The sequence below is a fragment of the Manis javanica genome, chromosome 10 (genome assembly GCF_040802235.1).
Source record: "Manis javanica isolate MJ-LG chromosome 10, MJ_LKY, whole genome shotgun sequence".
Lineage (NCBI taxonomy): Eukaryota > Metazoa > Chordata > Mammalia > Pholidota > Manidae > Manis > Manis javanica.
In genome coordinates this window covers 108,492,879-108,513,158 of record NC_133165.1, presented here as the reverse complement: position 1 = coordinate 108,513,158, position 20,280 = coordinate 108,492,879, and the positions used below count along the sequence as shown (strand labels likewise).

General features: G+C 51.0%; 1 protein-coding gene across 2 annotated transcripts in view; it reads left to right on the top strand.

Annotated features, from left to right (window-relative positions):
* The window catches only part of MYH9 (myosin heavy chain 9), an 87,403-nt gene that overhangs the window by 29,403 nt on the left and 37,720 nt on the right, over positions 1 to 20,280 (top strand). For both annotated transcript variants that reach the window (XM_037007043.2, XM_017661313.3), the window contains 3 exons: positions 5,106 to 5,262; positions 17,669 to 17,696; positions 18,466 to 18,559. In XM_037007043.2, the coding sequence (XP_036862938.2) occupies positions 5,106 to 5,262; positions 17,669 to 17,696; positions 18,466 to 18,559 (279 nt within the window). The remainder of the gene's footprint in view (positions 1 to 5,105; positions 5,263 to 17,668; positions 17,697 to 18,465; positions 18,560 to 20,280) is intronic.

Genomic DNA, 20,280 nt, shown 5'->3' with positions numbered 1-20,280 from the left:
TCATGTCCTACGGAAGGTTCTTGTAAGAACACTTTTGTCTTTTCTCTGCATAGCCAAAACACAACAGGAAGCTGGTTTTAGACCAAATGTAAGGAGATCGTGATGTGTGAGGCTTGCCCACCTGACAGCCCTTGGTCCTTAATCTTGGTGGACATAGGAAGGTTCAGGCTATGTGGTCAGTTCTGTCTAAAGTAGGAGAACACTGGGTCCTGATTTCCTACCTTGTTCCTCCTGCACTACCTGGTCCCCTCTCTCTTCCCTGCTTTGCCCGATCTCTTTTTTTGGAATTTGCCATCTTGTTCATTTTGGAGGCCTGTCAATGTGGCTTACTTCCCCAGGGAGCATGCTTCCAGCAGAGTTGTGCCAACCCTCAAGAGTAAGCCTTGAATCGTTAGTCCACCCCACACTTCAGTGCTGGTTCCATACCGGGCTTAGAGTCCGGAGTGTAGAAAGGCCCAGAAGTGTGCAAAAGATAAGGAGCTGCACTTTTTCTATCCTCTGTCTAGTAGGGCTACGTTTGCAGAAAGACAGCTCATTACCATTTTAGAAAACATCAAGAAGTGATCATTTACCAGTTTCCTAGCTCTTATGGCCATGGGGTCACAAAGTTCTTTCTAATGTCTATCCCAGTTTCTTCAGCTCAGAGATAAATTCCTTTGGTTTTGTCACCAGTAGGGAAGAAATATCTGGTTCTTGCTATTCCTAAAGTAGCTCTTTGTTTAAATAGGCTGTTATAGTCACCTGGCCTCCTTGGTCTGAGAGCTGAGGTCTAAGAGTCTCAAATTTTTTTTGAATTGGAGGAAGAAAACATCTCAAGATTATTACAACTCTCTCATTTTATAGGCGGGAAGACCAAATCTCAGACTGAGGGGGTTTGCTCATGATCACATAGATAGTAAAAGGAGATACCAGGCTCATCCTGTTCCAGGGATGGTGAGCCGCTCCCAAAGAGTCAGCCGTTTTATTTCTGTATAATTCCAGGGTGACCTCACAGAGCACTTTCCCTACCATGCTGGACTGGTACTTCTAAGTGCCCTGCAATGGGCCAAAGCCCCTCTGTTGAGCTGTGGACCATTTTGGACTGTCCAGAGTCCTGAGCAGGCCAGACAGTGTGCCAGGACTGCATTACCTCTCTGATTGCTAAATCAGTCCACGGTAACGGGCTTGTTGTCTCCTGCCGTTGGTGTCCACTCTTTGGGCATGAGCCCGACTAGTCGGGACCTACCAGTAAGGAGATAGACAGAATGGTCTATCTGAAAAAGTCTTTTTTATACACCAGCTTAGCCTAACTTTCTAATACAGAGGGTGGGAAGAATGGAGGCCCAGAGAGGGCAAGGGACTTGTACAGGGTCACACAGTTAGGTATTGGCAAAGCTGAGACTGGCGCTCGGGTTTCCCAGCTCTCAGTCCCAACAAAAGTCCTTTAGGAAGCACTGCTTGTCTGTGGAGGGAGGGGAGCCAAGTCCCACTGTCTGGGAGTGGGATGCTCCTCTAGGGAGACCGGTCGCTCATGCCCACTGTGCTGTGCCCCTAAGCTGCGGTGGCTTCCATTCAGGGAAGCAGGGCGATTAAGGGCATGGGAGGGAGAGCCTCCAGGACCTGGTTCAAATCCCAGCTCTGCCCCTTCCTGACTGTGGGACGTGGCTGTGTCGAGCCTCGCTTCCTCTTCTGCAAGGATTCTGTGAGATCTTAATATGTAAAGCACCAGCCAGGGCCTGTCTCACGGCAAGGCCTGGCCTCTGAGCTGCTGCCATTTGTTATTAGTGAAGGTAACTCGGTCCCTCTGCTCCAGCCTTTTACTGGTGTCTCTGTTCCCCTTCAGTCCTGCTAGATTTGCTGAATATGAGACAGGTTGGGCAGCCTGTATTTCCCTGTATCAGCTGGCTGCATAGGTCTTCCTCCTACAGAGCAGAATGTTAGTTATTAAAGCACATTCAGTGTTACTTGCTTTCTTCTGAAAGCGTGGGTTTAACTCTGTAGGTGAACGTGGTGGGTACGAGTAGATCTTTTCTCTAGGACTTTTAGTTGGCGGCATTAGGCATTCACTCTCGTTTCTGCTCCTTTGCCTTCACCTCCCATGCCCAGGTCCTCCTGCGTCAGACCAGCCTCCTCCTGGGCCTCCTTACAAAAGGGTGCTTGACTGTTTCTGCAGTTGCCCTAATGGAGACCCCAGCAGGTGCAGAGCTCTGAGGAGATCAAAGCCACTCGGTGAGGCAGCCTGGGCAAGGGGCGCCGCCTCATTCACAGGCCACCTCTCTGCACAAGACATCCCAAATTACAACTCTGGGAGCCTTTGTGCAGCATGTTTGCCCAGCGTTGTGGGCGGCGCGGCTAATTCTGTGCCACAGCTGCTCTGTCTGTTTCTTCGGGGGGTGAGGCCCTGGAAGAGGGGGTGGTCAGGCACAAAGAGCCTCTGTGGCCCATGAATGGAGCAGCTCCCTGGTGTGGCCTTGTGGGAGCAAAGCCACTTGCTCAGTGTCTGTGCCTCCACGCACGCCCAGTGAGAGTGGCGTTCGGGGAGTCTCCTTCCTCCCACCTGAACTGCAGCGTTCATTCCCCAGGGCTTAGTTTGATCAAATCTGCTGATTTGATGGGATTAGCCCAGAGAATTTTGAGGCTCTGTAGAACCATCCACAGGACCATCTGCCCACCCAGCTGTCAGAAAGACTTGTCCTACTAACCCCAGGCCCCATCTGCTTTCCCGCCAGCTGTTTCTGAACATCTGGCCCTGTGGCACTCCGTAGAAGTGTGGCTATGTGTCCTTCGCTTTCATCAGGCTGGATTCCTAGAGTATGGGTTTTCGCAAACTCCAGGAACAAAGCTCGATTGTTTCTGAGCTCCTGGGATGACCTTGCTGCTCCCTGGCCTTCCATCTTATCCCCACCTGTCAGTCACAAGGCGAGGAAACCAGACATCTCCTGCCTCACTCCCATCTCCCGTAAGCCCCGAGCCGCAGGTTGCTAACACTGTGTGCCGGCGTTTTGCTCCTTTGCCTTCCTGGACCCTTGTGAAAAAAGTAGTCAGAGGGAAAACAAATGACTGATTATCTCAGGAAGAAAGGAAGCCGAGGGCCCTGCCTCTTCCCTTCCAAACAGAAGAGGCAGCCAAACACATTCGTTCTTTACCAAACTCAGCTGCTCTTACATGCAGGCCAGCATAGTGTCGGTGGGTCCCGCTGGAGTTTTGCTTTCCGTCTAACTTCTGCTTGGGAAGTCCAAGTGCCGTAGCCCTGCCAGTGCTGGGAAGAGTGTTTGTCCTCATACCTGGCTCCTGTCTTTGGGCTCAGCCACAAGACCCATCCTCCATTTCAGCAGGGCTGGAGGGGGCAGGGGTGGGAGGGGCTGGGCTGACAAAGAACACAAAGCCCCTTACATTTGGCTGCTGTTGGGTCAAGGCTCGCAGTTGCGGACAGTGAGGGTGGAGGCCACTTGTGATGAGGAAAACCAAGAGATGTGAGGAGCTCAGAGAACCTGCCTCCACCACCAAGGAGGTCGACTCCAGCTCTGCCATTAACTGCCTCGTGACTTCAGCTGTCGCTCAACAGAGCCGGTGCTGCCAGTGTGAGTGGGCCATGGCGTGGGCCTCTTCTCGCCCTTCTGTGGACCTGTGGCACACTTTCCTAGGAGAGGGTGTTTGAAAATGGCGCTAGGGGTATTAACCAGTGAAATTCAGAATTAGTGATCTGCAGAAAAACAAAAGGACTTAAAGAAAACACTGCTTGTCTGTAGAGGGAGGGGAGCCAAGTCCTGTTTGGGAGTGGGATGCTCCTCTAGGGAGGCCGGTCACTCAGTATTCCCACTCTGCTGTGTGATTAAGGGCATGGGAGGGAGAGCCTCCGGGACCTGGTTCAAATCCCAGCTCTGCCCCTTCCTGACTGTGGGACGTGGCTGTGTGGAGCTTTGCTTCCTCTTCTGCGGGGATTCTGTGAGATCTTTATAAAGCACCAGCTGGGGCCTGGGCTCTGATGCTTAAAGAGAGCTGTGACTTCAGTTGAGCAGTTGTCAGCAGGGTGGTCTTGGGAGTCTCACCCAGATATTAAGAGTCTGTCTGTTTTTTTCTTATGGTGGGGCAGAGGGATCTTGAAAGAAAAAACAGTGGGAAAATTATTACAGAAAGAATTAGCAAGAATTAGCAGTCACAAGTTAATATGGATTCACCTAAGATTGAGGAAAGACAGAGCTAACCTTTGCCACTGGAAACTGCTCTCCTGACTTACAGAACTGCTCTCCATGGCTACGCTGGGTGTCTTGCCAATTCTGAGCACCACTCCATGAGGCATAGTCTGGCTATCCCCATTTTACAGACTGAGAAATGGAGGGAGAGAGAGGTTAAGAAATTTGCCGTTGCTGGGATTTGAACTCAGGACATCTGACTCTGCGGTCTGATTTTAACCTGGTCAAGTCAGACTTAGAGTAGCAGGTGTATTTTCAGGGGCCTCACATTAAGGGTGTTGACTAATTCAGTTCCCTTTCAGAGAAGACCTGAGTCTTGGAGAAGGCTCACAAGGGACATGAACATAGTCTTTAAGTTTTTGAGGAATTTTCATATGAATGTCTCTGTAAGATTCCAGAGAGAGAGGTGTCTGTCAGTGATATACAAGCCACAAAAGATTTGGATGGTTGAGGAATGCAATGAGTTTTTCCCAGTGCTGGCAAAGTTTAGGCTTGAATATCTCTAACAGTGCTTCAGGGTAGAATAACTTATGTTTCTACAATTTGCTTGCTGCAGCCAAATCCTTTTCTCTTTGTGCATCTCATGATGACAAACACATCTCTTACTGTCCTTGGATCTGTAACTAGACTTCCACTGTCCATGAAGCTTGCCACGATCTTGCCTGATGCACGTGTTTGTTGACATGCAAAGCTGGCAGCAGTCGTGCAGTTAAGGGAGGACCCTCCCTTGAGAACACAGAGGTGGTGCTGATGCCCCCACATCTGCAGCAGGTCTGCTGGAGCAGGTCCCAGAGAGCACGGGGGCTCCAGGGAGTACTCCCCCAGCAGGCTAACTCGGGATCCTTGGAGGCAGCAGAGACCCAACTGTAAAGTTTGCGTACCATTGAGAATCTGACTTCCTCACCCATTGCTGTTTGCTGCTCTTTTCTGTAGACCTATTCAGGCCTGTTTTGTGTGGTCATCAATCCTTATAAGAACTTGCCCATTTACTCCGAAGAGATCGTGGAAATGTACAAGGGCAAGAAGAGGCATGAGATGCCCCCTCACATCTACGCCATCACAGACACTGCCTACAGGAGTATGATGCAAGGTGAGTGCCACCACCCTCCCAGTGGCTGATCTTCACCTGCAGCCCCAAGCGTGCCTTTGCAGGTCCTCATTCACATTCAGTGTCACAGTGATCTGGTGGCTGGATCAAGGTCAGTGGCACTGGTGAAGGGGCGATGCATTGTGGACATCATTGTGTGAAAGCCTAGCCCATGGCTAACAAAGGACATTTTTGTATGTTGCTAGAATGTTGTAGAAGCTTTAAAAAATACATTTCCTAATTGTTTTTCCAATTTCTCATTCTTCTCAAGACCGCTTGCACTAGTCCTTTCACTTCTAGGCCCCTTCTTCTACCAGGTACAACCTTTCCTCATTTTTCCGCCTCTTTTGCGCCTTCCCCACAGTCTGGAAATATGCTTGAGTTCTTCCCACATTTAAAAAACAGACAGAATCTCTCCTGGATTCTGTACCCCACCCTGGCTTGTCCCTGCAGAACTTTTTAGAGGAAGTATTTGTGCACGTCTGGACCCCCTTCTCCAGACTGTCTGACAAAGGCCACCTCCCTTCTCTGTTGCTGAATCCACTGTACTCATGAACTCTTCTCTTACTTAACCTCTCCCCAGCACTGGGCGATCTTGACCACTCCCTTTTGAAAGCCCTTCCTGCCTGTGGTCCTCTCCCTGCTCCCCGATCTCTGCTGTCCTCATCTGTGTGGTCTCCGGTGTCCTTAAGGTCTCACTCACTCCAAGTACTCCTCTGGGTAGTGGCCGCATCCACTCACATGACTTTACCATCCCTTTCTGGATGAGAAGCGGCACTGTCTCCTGATGGCTGCCAGCCGCTTGCTCCGGCTGTCATTTCTCCATCCACCGGTCACCCAAGCCTGGGACCTGGCTTATTGGCACTCCTCTCTCTCCCTCACCCCTTTGTCCCAGTCAGTCAGCACTTCCTATAGATACTATCTCTTTTCATATTTCTCCCCCAGACTCCCTGCCATCCCCGTGGCCCTGACCTTGGTTTAGGCCTCCACAATTTTTTGCCTTCACTATTGCTGTGACCTCTTAACCTTCACTTTTAATAGAGCCCTCCCTCTCCACGTCCATCAGAGGGTCACCTTTCTAGAAAGCAAATCTGACCAAACCCCCTGATTTGAAATCCTGAAAAATCTTGAAAAGGCTCCCTGTTGCTGCAAAGGTAACCCTCAAACCCTCTAGCGCACGCAGTACCCTTCGTAATTGGCCTCCTGCCTGCCGCAGACTTCCCAGATGCCTGGAGCTCCTTCCATTTCTCCGACAGGCCTTTCTACGTCAAACTGCCATACCCAACTCCTGCAGGCCTGCAGTTTCTGGCAAGTCTCTACCCTTTTGTTAAATTTGCAACTGAGGCATTCCTGCTCTCCAGGGAGGGTATCTGGGCTAGAGTTAGTGATACTTTTTTGCTTTGGTGTTTACACATTTGTTTTTCTCTCCTAGACATGGACAGGACCCATATTGCCTTTATATTCTCAGAGGCTCTCCAGGTACCTGGCATATGGTGGCATTTCATGTAATTTGAAATCAAGCCTGACCTTCAGGCAGGGCTGAATTCTCTTATCTTCTATTTATAGTGGTTTTTCAAGTCTATTACATGTGAATCTCTCTTGCTTTAAAACTTATAATCAATCTAGGTGGTGGTGGTAGTATTAACAGCTTTTTCCCTGTTTTAGTGGTTAAAATGGCAGCACATGGGTCTGTTCAGTACCTACGCATAATGTTGAGAAGAAGGTGTATTATTGACAAGCTTGATGAATTATGTAGGATGTACAAGTTTGGCCTAGCCTTTGGCTATTGTTCACGTCTGTCAAAATTCCTTGAGGAAGCCAACCCTTTAGTTTTAAAGTAAGATGTCTGTTTCACAGTGCTAACGGAAGCAGTCTGGTGAAAGAACATTCTGTGAGATTCCTGAGTCTGTGTCTCCAGAGGTTATGAGTCAGTTTTCTCCTGGCTCTCTAATTGGCCTAGTACAGAAGTGCACCCTGGAGTCTTCTGAGCTCTGCACTACTGAATTAGGGCATGTTCCCCACTTGGATCCTGGTTTTGAATGGTTTTCTAGTAGGTGGGCTTTCTTCACTGCTGGGCAAACCATGGTGACAAGAATAATGTAATGATGCAAAACATGGCATTTGCAGCTAGAGTCCTTGGAACTGGACTTCCAGCCTTTCTTCCAACAACCTCTGGAACTCCTTCCCAAAGATTGGTCCAATTTTTATTTGTTAGCAACAATAAGAAAATTTGAGGGGCAGAAGTCAGCTCTATAGGTTGGAGATACTGAGAAAAAGAAAAGGAATATGCAGAGGGCTGGAGCGTTCCTTCATGTTGACCAGGAAGTCTTGGCCTTTGTGGAACGGCCTTGACAGCAAATAAGGTGCTTCTCCAAATGATGAGGGCATGTGGGTGGGTGTTTTCATTTTTTGGGGATATGAAATACATTTGCGGCATAGGGAACTTTGGTACTTGGGGAAGTCTTGGTACTTCTTTTTAACAGTCTGTGAGGTAATCTCCTTAACCATCCATGTAATCCCCAACCCTCAGTCTGACAGAGTTTCACTCATCTGCCTAATGTTGGGCTTGCTGTAGCTCTTTAACCCCCAGGTTGACCAACTAAGGACTTTTCCAAGTTTCCTCTTGTCACACACAGTTGACTTTAAAGCAATTAGCAGCAGGTTTCTTGTTCCTGAGGCAGGAAGAAAGTTAATGAGCAGAGGTTGCCCCTGTTATGACAGATGCTTTACTCCTGCAGAGAGGAGCCTTCCCTTCATGCCCCCAATCAGGTACTGACGGTGGGGCCTGGGGGTTGTTAGTCTGTTCCAATGAGCTCCTTTCTTCTGGAGGAACACATCTTAGCACTCCTCAGCACCGGCTTTGGGGAAGGGAGGTTTGTTCACTCCCATTCACCTCTTGAAAGGTATAGCCAGACAGTTCCTTTTCTGCTTTTCTTTCTTTAAAAAAAAAAAAACAAGACCTAGAAAAAGATTTCCTCCGTGAGCTGGCTATGGCTTATGACATACTAGCATTTATTCTGCCAAATAGGGTAGACTTTTTATGAGATGAGCTCTTTGAGCCTTGCTAGGTACCTCCCTCCGTCTTTCATCTCTTAGATGCTCTGGTTCGCCTGTAGGTCCTCATTTATGCCTGTTGCCCTGCAGTTTGTATTAATAGTGCCCTCTTTCACTTTCAGAAGCATCCCAGTTTGGATGATAAATTATATGGTCATGCTACCTATTTGTCAGACTAAGCCAGGATTTCTCAAACTTGGTACTGTTGATATTTGGAGCTGGAAAATTCTCTCCTGGGGGTTGGGGCTTATCTTGTGTGAGATGTTTAGCAGCATCCTGGCCTCTACCCATTAGATGCAGGCAACACCCTCCCCCACCATAGTGACAATCAAAAATGTCCCCAGACATTGCTAACAAGTGTTCCCTGGGGGCAAAACTACTGCTATTTGAGAACCATTGGACTAAACGTTGCAGATTGGTTTTTACTCTGCGTGTCAACTCCCACTGATCAGTAGTGGCTTGCATAGCCCTTTGTTGGCACTGATCGGACACTCAATGCCAAGGAATGCTGGGATAGATTAGTGCTGTCTGCCATGGGCACGGGGTAGGGCATGGCAGCATATGGTACCCTGGGTTAGTTTATAGAGACAGGCGATAGAAAGTACCAGGATACCAAGAGGTTCCGTACATTATTCTGGCCCCGGCAGTCCAGGTGGAGAGACAAGTTAGGTTTATACACAGAAATCTGCAGCTATAGCTATATAAAAAGACAAGGTGCTGCCTACACCTGGTGTCAGCATTACAATAGGTGTCAGGTGTCTGGGAGTTAGAGAAAGGTGTGGCCTCAGAGGACTGTGGTAGTTGGAAAGGCACCGTGGAGGTCTGATCCTGTGGAAAGGCTGGCAGGTATGTGTCAGTAAGTGGTTATGGTGCAGTTCAGGCGTGCCCGGTACCGTTTTGTTTGTCTTAATCCTCAGCCTTGGGTTTAATAAAAGTTGAGGTGACATGGTTGGTTCACCCTCCCAACCCCGACTTTCCCATTTGTCTAATTTGTTGTTGTGGCTACTAATGGGTCTTCCTGCCTCAGAGATTGAACTGTTTTTCAGGATTCTGTGAAGGCTTTAAACTGAGGATGAGAGAGCAGGGGCTTGTCCAGGGCAGGTGCAAGTGGCTGCCTATGGAATTCAGCAGAAGCAGCCCATGGTCTGTATAAGGCATGACTGGGTTGGGAAATGGCATTCCTGGCTTCTTTTGGTGTCTGCCTACCAGGGTCTCCCTCCGTGGCTAAGGGAGCGTCAGTTCTTACAGGAGAACCAGCCAGTTGAAGAATTTGACTTGAGCCCAGTTATCTTTCCATAATAGCAGGAAAAAACATCTCCTATGTTAATTAGTTTGAATGCCAGGTTTGGTTCACTTTCAGCGACTTTATGGTATTTTAATGAGCTCCTAGCATTTCTGGGGGAGTGGCAGCAGAGTCTGCTTTCATTCCAGTCCCAAACTTAATCTGAGAGCTATTTAACCCTTTGCTCTGTGCCAATCCCACCTCTGCCGCTCAGCAAAAGCTGCACCAAAGGTGGTTGGTCACCAAGCAGTTGCTCAAAGTGCCTGGTGAGTATCCGTGTTCTCTCTGTGGTTGACTGACTAGCCTTTTTGGGTAAACATTGGAAGGCAGAATTTTAACACTACCTTCACATCTGAATATGAGCCTTTGAATTCCCAGGTAAAGGGACAGGCCCAGAAATGTTAACTGACTTGTCCGAAGGCCTCCAGAGTCTGCCCCAGAGGCCAGGGCCTCCTGTCTGCTGCCCCATGCCCATCTCGGGGTGCTGTCACCCTCATTTGCTCTGGCCGTGTTTGGAGGAAGTCTCCTGTCCGGCTGGCCATTGGAGGGAGGAGGCCTTCGCTCCCCTCTCTGAACACTCTCCCTGCCCTGCTGGGTGTTGCTCCCATGGAGCTGTATGCTTTCCAAGGTCTTTCTGAGGCGAAGTGCCTTATTGGTGAGGCACTGAAGAAATGCTTTGGGGGTACAGTAAAGCATGACTTTGAACAGACTCACCAGGACAGATGGTTGGGGAAGCCACAGATGTGATGACTCCACTTACGCAGGAATGTGCCGGCAAGGAGGCTCAGGCCCTGCCAGAGAGTCCTGCCAGTCATTGGCACACAAAGGCCCTGCTGTCTGCAGGGAGGCCTGGAGCTGACCCATGTGCAGTGGGGGCAGTGTCGGCTCACCTCGAGGGGTGCACTCTGTGCCTGCATGGGGTCCCCTCATGCTAGCTGAGTGCCTACTGTGTGCTAGACATGGCCCTGCCTGGAAGGGTTTCTGAGAAGCAGGTAAATAAATAAACAAGGTGGAGACTGAGAGACCAGCACATAGGGGGCGCTCCACCTAGCTTGAGAGCTGAGCGGTTAGTGGGGCTTTGAGAGTAGACAGCATTTCATGGTAGTCACCAAAAAAGAGTTTGCTGGACCTTGGCCTTAGCTTTATAAAGGGAGAACCTTACCTTGTGAACAAGAGGTGTCATGTGGAGAGAATGTGGGGTCTGACTCTGTCACTTTCTGACTGACTGGAGCCCACTTTGGGCCTTTTTTTTCTTGTCTACCAAGGGCCTAATAAAATGTATAGCAGGGTTACTGTAAGGATTAGACAAGGTGCTGTGTGCACGGTGCAAGACTAGTAGTAAGTGCCCCTTAGAAGGTAGCAGTAGGCGCTGCAAAGTCCCTGCTTTCTGTGTCACCTGCAGATGCACATTCCCATCCACGCTCCCACTCACTGAATGAAGGTTATAACCAAATGCTTCTTCCCAGTGGGCTTCTTGATCCCCTCAAAGAGCATCCTCAGAGTCCAGGTGTGCAGCAGCTATGTGCACAGGAAGTGGCTTGTCAAAGCTGCCTTCCCTGCAGCAACTGCGTGATACATAGGTGTGTCTGGCAGATGCCGTCTCCGGCTTGTCTCATCGTGTCTAAGGACACAGACCAGGTGGCAGGAGGCCGTTGGGTCAATGTGGCCTTGGTGGAACTTGAGGAGAACGTTGTGCACACTTGGTAGGCAGTTCTTCAGTGGCACTGAACTGACCCTTTCGATGTGCTGGTGGGCAGCCTGGGCCACCGGCTAAACACCGGGCCCTGGAAAAGCAGGCCATCTCCCGGAGCTGGTCCCGGAGGCTGCGTTTCCTTCTGCGTCAGGCCCCCAGAAGGAAAGCCTGGTCCCTGGAATGAGGCTGCTTAATTATAATGTGGTCGTGCCTGTCAGTGTCATTTCTATAAAATGTTCTTCCTAGAAGAGGAATCTATGGTTCGTGGATCCTTTTCAAGGATTCAGCATTAGGCTTTTTTGTCTTGTGTTTAATCCAACCCAGTAGGCCCACAGTGCTTTGCTGCGGACGAGATGAAGTGGGGGAATGAGAGTGCCCCCTTGGAACCTAAAGTTAAACTTTGGGAGGGTGCTCAAAGCCTTGGCTCGATTTCTCTGTTCCTCTCCCTGCCCACGCCCGAGCCCCAAACAAACAGACAGACAGACAGAGCTCATCTGCAAAGTCTCTAATGGCTAAACCATATTGTGCTTTTAACCTCAGCTCTCCTGCTGCCAGGTGAATGCTGCTCCCCAGCCCATTTTTCCTGTTCTCTTAAATTCTGGCTCTGAGATACCAATAGAGCTGTGTTCCAGTATGTCAGGACTAAACATTGGTACATTCAGGAAAAAGGTTGCCTTTCTCCCCCTGCCCAATTTCTGGAATTAAGTTCAGAGGAAAACAAAACTGATTCTCCAAAACTAAAGAGAGGTAGGAAAGCCAGAAGTCAGCAGGCATAAATAGAAATCAGGATTCGTAAGTGGCTTCTGTAGAATTCCTTTAGCCTTCGCCAAGGCTCTTAGCCCAGTGTCGACCTTTGTAATAGACCGAGGACTGTGGTGGTCTTTTGGCACAGTGCTGACCGGGCTCAGGATGTCTTTTCAACGGGGCTTTGTGTCTCCTGATGAAGATCTTGTCTCTCCGGCATGAGCTGCTCCACAGATGCAATAGGGCAGAGGCCTAAGCTGAAGGCCAAGGTCAGAGCCGTGCTCCAGGAGCAAATTCTGGCCTAAGAGCTGCTAACATGCCTTTTCTTGCTTTGATTGCTGCTTCCCAAGGCGCCCCGAGCCACTGGCTTCTTCTGGAAGCGTCTTCACACGCCCTTGTTGTCCATCTCCTGGTGCTGATGTTCCCCGTATTCCCCAACAAGCTTGACTGAACTCACTCATCCCAGGGGCATCTCTGAAAGCCTGTTCTCTTTGCAGGGCTGTTTTGTTCCCACCTAGAGCCAGTTTGTCCTGAGTTTTGCCCGTAGTGTCCTTCTCATTCCCTGTTTGTGTCCCATTGTCCTCCCCTCTGCTCCCCTTTCTCACTCTCTGACAGCCCAGCTCGCTGCAGAGCTGAGGGTGGCTTAGTCCACTCTCTACAGGACTCAGCCAGGGCCCCTTCTGCCTGTCTTCCCCTTTTCCCTGAGGGCAAGGCAGGCTGACCTTGCAGTGTCAGGTCATGTGTCCGGGTGGCACTTGCTGTGGGCTCTCAGCACTCATGTGCAGCTCTTGAATTTCCCTCCATCTGGACAAACCTGTTAGAGCTGTCTCAGCAGCAACGCACCACGGAGAATGTTCTGGCTCCCAGACCCGCCCACAGACGAGGTGGGTAAACTACCAGCAGAGGTTTCTGGCAGATTTGCCTCTGTTCTGGGAGCTCACCCGTGTGAACTGCTGGGTGCATTCTGGCCAAGAGAGGGCTTGTGTGGGGCCCTCCCTGCCCTCCAACATCAGGAAAGTTGAGAGCAGCCCCTGCAGCTTCTTTCTAATTGTGCAGGGTACGTGGTGGGGGAGGGTTGCCCGCTCTCTGCCTCTTGGAACTAGGGACTTAGGCCTCTTCCACAGGGCTCAGATCACAGTTCTACCTGAGGAAGCACATGGGTGAAGTCCCTGGGCTAAGTGCAGCTGGCTTCTGGCTTGAATTGCTGCTCACAGGTCTCCTTGGTCTGGGCCTACCTTTGTGCCTTGGAGAGAACCTTGCTGGTGACCACGTTGTATCCTTGGGAGCCCCTGGCAGGGCCTTCCTCTTTGCTGGCTGACTGTGAGGCAGGCAGGCTGCCAGAGACTCCTTGACACAAGGCCTGTGAGGCTTGGCATGAAGCATTCTTTTGCACCTGCTTTTTCTCATCTCTCTATTTGCTTCCCGCATACTTGTAACCCCAGCTCAGAAATTGGGCTGGCTTTGGAGAAAGTAGCAGATGAGTTTGTGAGGCCCCGTGTAGCACTTCATGGGGATGTGAAAGCCCTTTCTGTGTAGCACTGTGGCAGGCCCACCTGTAAGAGAGTCCATGGGGAAGAACGGGCAACCAAAGGCCTGGGTTCTGGGCCCAGCTTTTGTGACTTTGATCAAGTCATAGTTTCTTGGGACTCATCTGGCAGCCTCACTCCATGGAGGCACATTCCTGACCTGAAACTGCCCTTTGTGTTCATTCTTTCTTGGGCCACATCCATTTCTGTCAGTTCTCAAGAAGCCTGGTTGACCTGAAGACAGGTCCCACCTGAGGGCGCTTTTCCAGGTGTACCCGAGAAAGCAGCTACCCTGGAACCTTGGGGCAGTGTTATCCCAGCGAGCGCTCTGATGAGTCTGTCCAGGCAGCGGCTGTTGGTGAACAGCCCCTCTTCCTTCTGTACTTCCTGTAAGGGCTGATGTCACTGCTGTGTGAGCCTCCTGGCCTTTTATGGACAAGAATCAGCAGCTCCTCTGACAGAGGAAGTAAGCGATAAGGCCCCTAGCCTAAGTCTGTACCTGGGTGACATACCTGCGGTCAGGTTTCCCTCCTCCCACCGGAGCTGGGCCTCCTGAGCTGCCTGGCAGCCTGTCCACGTTGGACCTCTGCATCAGCTCCGAATGGCCTTGGGGCATTGGGGGATTAAAGTAAAATCCGAGAGGGAACAGCCTCATTGTTGAATATGTAACTTAAAACCTTTCTTGTTGGAGGAAGGGATGCAGTGGAGAGCTCAGGAGGGCTTGGGTCAGTAAGGACAGTGTTGTGCTGCGGGCTTCAGGCACTCACCGCATTCAGTCTCAAGGCCCTGAGGGGGCAAGCCGGCATGCAGGGTGAAGGTGGGAACCCAGGGCTCTAGAGCCTGCAGCCAATGGCGCTCTCCCCCCTGCCTCTGCACACATGCAGTGGTTGTCAAAGTGTTGCTGTGAGGGACCCTGTCTCCACCCCAGCAGCTCTGGTTTTTATCTCCTGTTCTTTATATTGGGGACTCAGGAAGATTTTTTTTTTTCTGAAGAAAGGCTGCTGCTTCTTGTAAGAGTTGAAAACCACTGTAGAGAGATTCATGATCCTGTCTCTGTCTCCCAACCCCCACATCAAGTTGGGGGCTGGGCCAGAAGGACTCGGCTCTAACTCAGGCGATTGCCTTCCTCCTGGCGGGGAGCCTGTTCCCCAGAACAGGGTTGTCTCTGGTGGGTGTCCTCCCCTGGTTTCAGGCCATAGGTTCCTGTTTGTCTGTCTGCTCTGGTGTGGAGGAAGGAAGGGCATTTTCAAATAAGCCCCCAGTTCCTATAGGCCCAAAATGAAGACGAGTCAAAGCAAATGGAGTGGCCTGGTCCCCTGGGTGTTTGCACCCCGGGACAGGACCGTGTTGGGAAGGGCTTGTGGAGGGAGGGTTAAAGAAAGTCTCTGCCAGGGGGCACAGGCATCTGGCAGAGTAAACTGAGGCTGTCAGAGAGCTGATGCTGAGAATTCTAACCATCCCACTGCCCAGGAAAGAGTCTTTTGAGCTCAGGAGCAAACCCAGAACTGCTGTGAGAAGAGATGCATGTCAAACAGATGCTGCTGGACGTGGCCACCAGATAATAGACCCAGCCCACTGAAAGAATGGAAAGACCTTTCCAGACTTAAGGGGTCACATGTCATTCACTGCAGTCAGGTAGATTTGGGGCACTTAGTGGTGAGGATGAGAGTTGAGGAAATGAGAAAGGCCTTCCATTAGTTTCCTCTGCAAAAGCACTTGCCCAGATGAATGTTCTGCCAAAGTGAATTCAGGCTTCTTTAAACTGTAAAATGAAAATATTGGGAGCGTTTCCTTTCAGGCTGTTAACAGTGGTGACTTGGCTTTGGGAATTGGAGGTGAAAGGCCAGAGGAGAGGAAGAGCTAGAGATGGTAGGCAGATGGAGGTCACAGAATGAGTTGGGGTCTGGAATTGGATCTTAAAATGTGTGCATCTCTGCGTACCCGAACCTCTGCATGCCTACACACGTCTGTGTACATGTGCCCACACATGCCTGTGTCCAGATGTGATTGCGTCTCTGTGCGTGTGTGTACACATGTCCCCGTGTGTGTGTGTGTGTGTGTGAGCGCGCGTGTGTGTATGTGTGTTTGGCTTCCTGTTGTTCAACAGCTCGGCATCTGACTCGTCCTCACACAATTAGAGGAATTCCAGCCATCCCAGGGACCCGGCCTGGACAGCCCTGGGAAAACGGTTCCTTCTGGAAGGGATGGGAATGTTTCCTTTTATGGTAGCATCGGCTGCTGCTGCCTCACAACTTGCCAGCACACACAGGTACATTCTTGCCCACTGGTGGAGCATGACTAAACACGCCTGCAGCTGGGGCGGCCCTGGGGAGATGCAGTGGGGGAGGCTAGGGCGCAGGATCGTAACTGTCTTTGCTGCGACCCTTATCGGTTGCCACACTGTTAGGGTGCAGCAGTGGAAATTGCCACATCTTCCCTGGCCTTGAGCTCTCGCTGCCTCCTTCCCTCTGTCTTACGAGGCCCTGCTGCATCTACCTCAGCCCCCATGCTGCACAGCCTTGAAGGATTCTGTTCTGTGGGAAGTGGAGACAAGGGGAGCAAGGTTGCCAGTCTGGGCCGTGCTCCGAGTGGCCCCATGGTGCTGAGCAAGGCATGAGGTGTGTTTGTGTCATGTGGGTGACAAGTCCCCTCCCACCCCCACACTGCGGATATTCCTCAGGGAGTGGGGGGAAGGGCTGCAAAGGAGGCCTTTTCTGCTTCCTTCTGTCCAGATTCCCTCTTTCCCTCCTGAGGGACCCATAGACAGGAGAAGGGATGGTGGTAAATGCCCAGCCCCACATGCTGCTGAGATGAGGCACAGGAGGCTCACCTTGTGGAGAGGCAGGCCTAGCTGTGGTGTCTGTCGAACAGCTAAATCTGCCTCCTCAGGCCATGAGCACAGGAGGCGTGAGTCACTCTCCCAGGGCCGGTCCTTCAGGCCCTGGCTGGGCCATGGAGGCCAGCGAGTGTGTCCTTCCAGATCACCAGCGTCGGTTTCCATTCAGTGCCCAAACTATAAGAACGCCTCGTACTGCTCTACTGGTTCTCTGCCGGCACTGCCACTGCTGCCCTATCGTGGCGACTTCATGCTGGCGAAATAAAAAGGCAGCAGCAGTTTGTGTAGTTCGTTCTCTTTACAGGGGACCACACTGGGTCCATTTCATGTGTTGTTTAATTCCTGTTTTTCAAACTAATCCTGCTGGGAAGTTAATAGCATATTTATGTTTTGAAAAAAGAAATGGACACTCGGGCATTAAATACCTCACTGTGGTTTGAATATGAGTAAGTAGCCTGCTCCTGGATTCAGGCTGATTTGACTTTGGATGGTTGGGGATTACATGAGATGAGACAAAAAGGGGGGGAGAATGAGTTTTTATTTTCAGCTACGGCATAAAATTGGACGCCCAGCACGGCACCAGGTCATCCCGAATGTCTTAATGCATTCCCTTCCAACTCAGCTTTTGGAATGTGGGTATTACCGGTCCTCCTGCACCCGACAGGAGTGAGTTGTTGATGTGCTTCCTTACTGAGCGGGTCACAGAGCTGGAGATAGTTGGCCAAAGTTGCTGACACCCAGGCCTAGAGCCCCAAGTCGTCAACAGAAGCTGGTTAGAAGCTGTGATCCTGATGGGCTCCTGTTCTTTCCAAGCTAGTCTACCCACCTCTCACCAATCCTCTTGACCGATGCTCCTTACTTAAATGGAGACAGTGTTTAAAACACCCGCTGCAGACCTTATTTCTAACAGCCTTCACCCCCAGTTGCAAATACACAAGGCAGGCCCACCTTAGCACGCAGTGAGGAGGACTGCTGGGCAGTCTTCCTAATCAGTCTGTGGAAGAGACGGGAGAGGCAGAACTACCTCTGGGCTCAGGGCTGGGCGGGCAGCAAGGAGCGGCAGTGTGGGCTTCTGGAAGGGAGCAGCCGCCCTGTGGCAGGTATGCCCCTCCTCTGAGTGAGTGATAGGGTCAGCGTGCATCAGTCAGAGCGAGGGGCCCCTGCCTGGGCAGCCTTGAGGCTTTCTGCTCCTGAGAAATGGCAGCTCTTCAGAAAGCCAGAGTGGGAGGCTTTCATGTCTGGTAGAAGTTAACCCAATGTTTCCTTTTTTTCAGATCGAGAGGACCAGTCCATTTTGTGCACGTAAGTGTTTCTGTCTGGTGGTGGGGTCTTGTGTCATCCCTAGCTGTTCTTGAGGACTCCTACCACAACCTAGGTTAGTGGGTTCCCCGCGCCTTCCCAGGGGGCAGGCCCTAAGGTAATGTGTACTGTCAGTGGTCCCACAGCACTAATGAGCTGTATCTCTGGCCAGAGATTAATCACCTTCCTCAAAGGAGGTGGTGGGCAGTGAGTGGGGCTTACGGCAGAGAGGAAGAGCCAGTCTTCCGGAAGGCACAGCTGGGAGCTGGTCGGCCCTTTTAGAATGTGTCCCTTCTGCTCTGAACAGTGACTTTCTTTACCCGATTGAAGGAGATAATGGGGGGCTTCTCACCCTCATCCTCTGAACTTAGAAGGAGATAAATAAACCCCTTTGCTGAGGGAGTCAGTGGTGCAAGAACATTCCTTCGAGTGAAGTTTTGAAGAAACGTGTAAGTGCCTTCGACCCCTGAGTCAACAGCTGCTTAGAGCTGATTCCTAAGACATGTGGATGCAAAGGCTGCCAAGTGACCAGGGCAGGCAGTGGATGTAAGTTTACTTTTGTCAGGCCTCTGGAGGGCCATGGGAAATGGCCTGAGTGAGGATTCCAGAGTGTAGCATTTATTTGCTCGGCCCCTTTTCTGTCACTAGGTGTTGGGTCCCTCATTGGCACCCAATAGAATGGTAGGCAGTAGAGCATGCAGGGAGAAAGGGACAGACAGACTTCAAGGATTTGGCCACGTCTCCCTGAGAACTTCCTTGGCTCCTTTGGCAGGGGTGAATCTGGAGCTGGCAAGACGGAGAACACCAAAAAAGTCATTCAGTATCTGGCTCACGTGGCCTCCTCACACAAGAGCAAGAAGGACCAGGTGAGTCCAGGTCCTTCCCCCACAGAAGTGCCTGATCTTCCCGAAGAAAAGCACTTAATGATTCACAGTTCGGCTTAAACTGAGAGTGGGTGACCAAAGCTGATGCTGGGCCCCCTGTGTCAAGGCTGCAACTTGGCCATCTTGAGAGCGGGTCCCGTGTGGCCAGGCCATTTCTCCCGTGGCCTCCTAACTTTCTGAGTTGTTATGGAAACTGGAGACCACCCGGGGTTTGTGTAGCCTGGCACTGGCAGCTAATCACTGTGTGGCCTCCACCTTTGAGGTCAGAGGAGAGATTCCAAAACTTGGTTCTCAAGTTGATGGAGACCTGAAAGACCTGAAGGCTCTTGGGCAGGCCTACATTTGAGTCCCTGCTGCCTTCCATGCTGTTGAAGTGCCTCTCTCGGTGGACAGCCCTGCAGTGAAGAGGGAAGGGCTGTTGACAAGTCATCTCACATCCTTTTTCTCCCCTCTCCCTCTTGATGGATTATGGTCGAACTCAGCAGTGTCCTCGCTAGGTGAGCTGCACGTTTACTGCACGTTCTGCACCAGGAATGCGTGTTCTGCCCATCGTGTGCCCTTGAATTACGTATTTTTCCTGAGCAGCTTTTCACTCCACACCATTGTCACTTTCTGCGGCTAGAACTATTCTTGTAGTCTTGGCTCACTGACTGCCTTGGGAAGAGGGGCTGGGTGTGACACACAGTGGCCTCTTGTGCACTCTGAAGTGACAGCTCCTGCAGAATGGGTGCAGGCCTTTATCACCTAGCAGTTCTCAGGAACTCCAGTCGTGCCCAGAATCCCCCATGCACACGTAGCTAATGCCCCGGGCAGAACCTGAACCGAGGCACAGTGGAACAGCCATCTGCTCTCCCAGAGCACTGTACTCCCCGTGTCCAGACCAGGTGGATAGGGCTGGCCCCCCACCTGCCACCACTGTGCCGGCCAGAAGTGATGCCTGAAGGAGCCTCACATTGGAGTTTCCCAGAGTTGGGGGTGACCGTCTGAAGCATGCCCGTGTGGTGCTCTCTATCTTTCTCTTAAGCATACACTCTTTAACTTCCCTGTGAGTTGTAAGTGCCCGTGGTGTCCCCTCAAGGCGTCAGGGGGAACTGCGCCGTCTGGTGGAACTGCGCCGTCTGGTGGCCCCCTCCTTACTGGGGAGCTGTGTGCAGCACATATAAGTAAGTAGTGGTGTGTGTCTCTTTGCATGCAGATCGGGGTGTGTCCTACAGAATGTCCTAATGAGTCTGCTGGAATCAAACCAAAAGTAACTTTTCACATGCCAGAATTTTTAAGACATTCTGAATCTTTTTCCATGGGGCATCAGGAGTTATATTTAGAAACTAGTAAAGGTTTTTTTTGTACCCCCTCTCTCAGTCCTCCATTTTCCATTCTTTTTAGGAGGTCTATTTTAAAAACAATTATGAGGTTACTAGTTCTCCAGCTGTGGTTTTCCATATCTGAATTTGCAGTAAAATCCATTTCCCAGCTATTACTGAATGCCTAGTATGTGCCTGGATCTCTGGAGGGTGATTCTGGAGTCCCTGCCCTTAAAGGACAGGAGACAGGACCACAGTTACCAAACTGGAATGTAGACCTGCGTGCCTTATGTCTGGGGCTTCAGCTGCAGAGGGGAAGGGAAGGCAGGCCCTGGGCACCTGGAGAAGATGGCGTGGGGCGGGGGACGATAAATGGGAGGGAACGTGTCACATCCTCTTTTC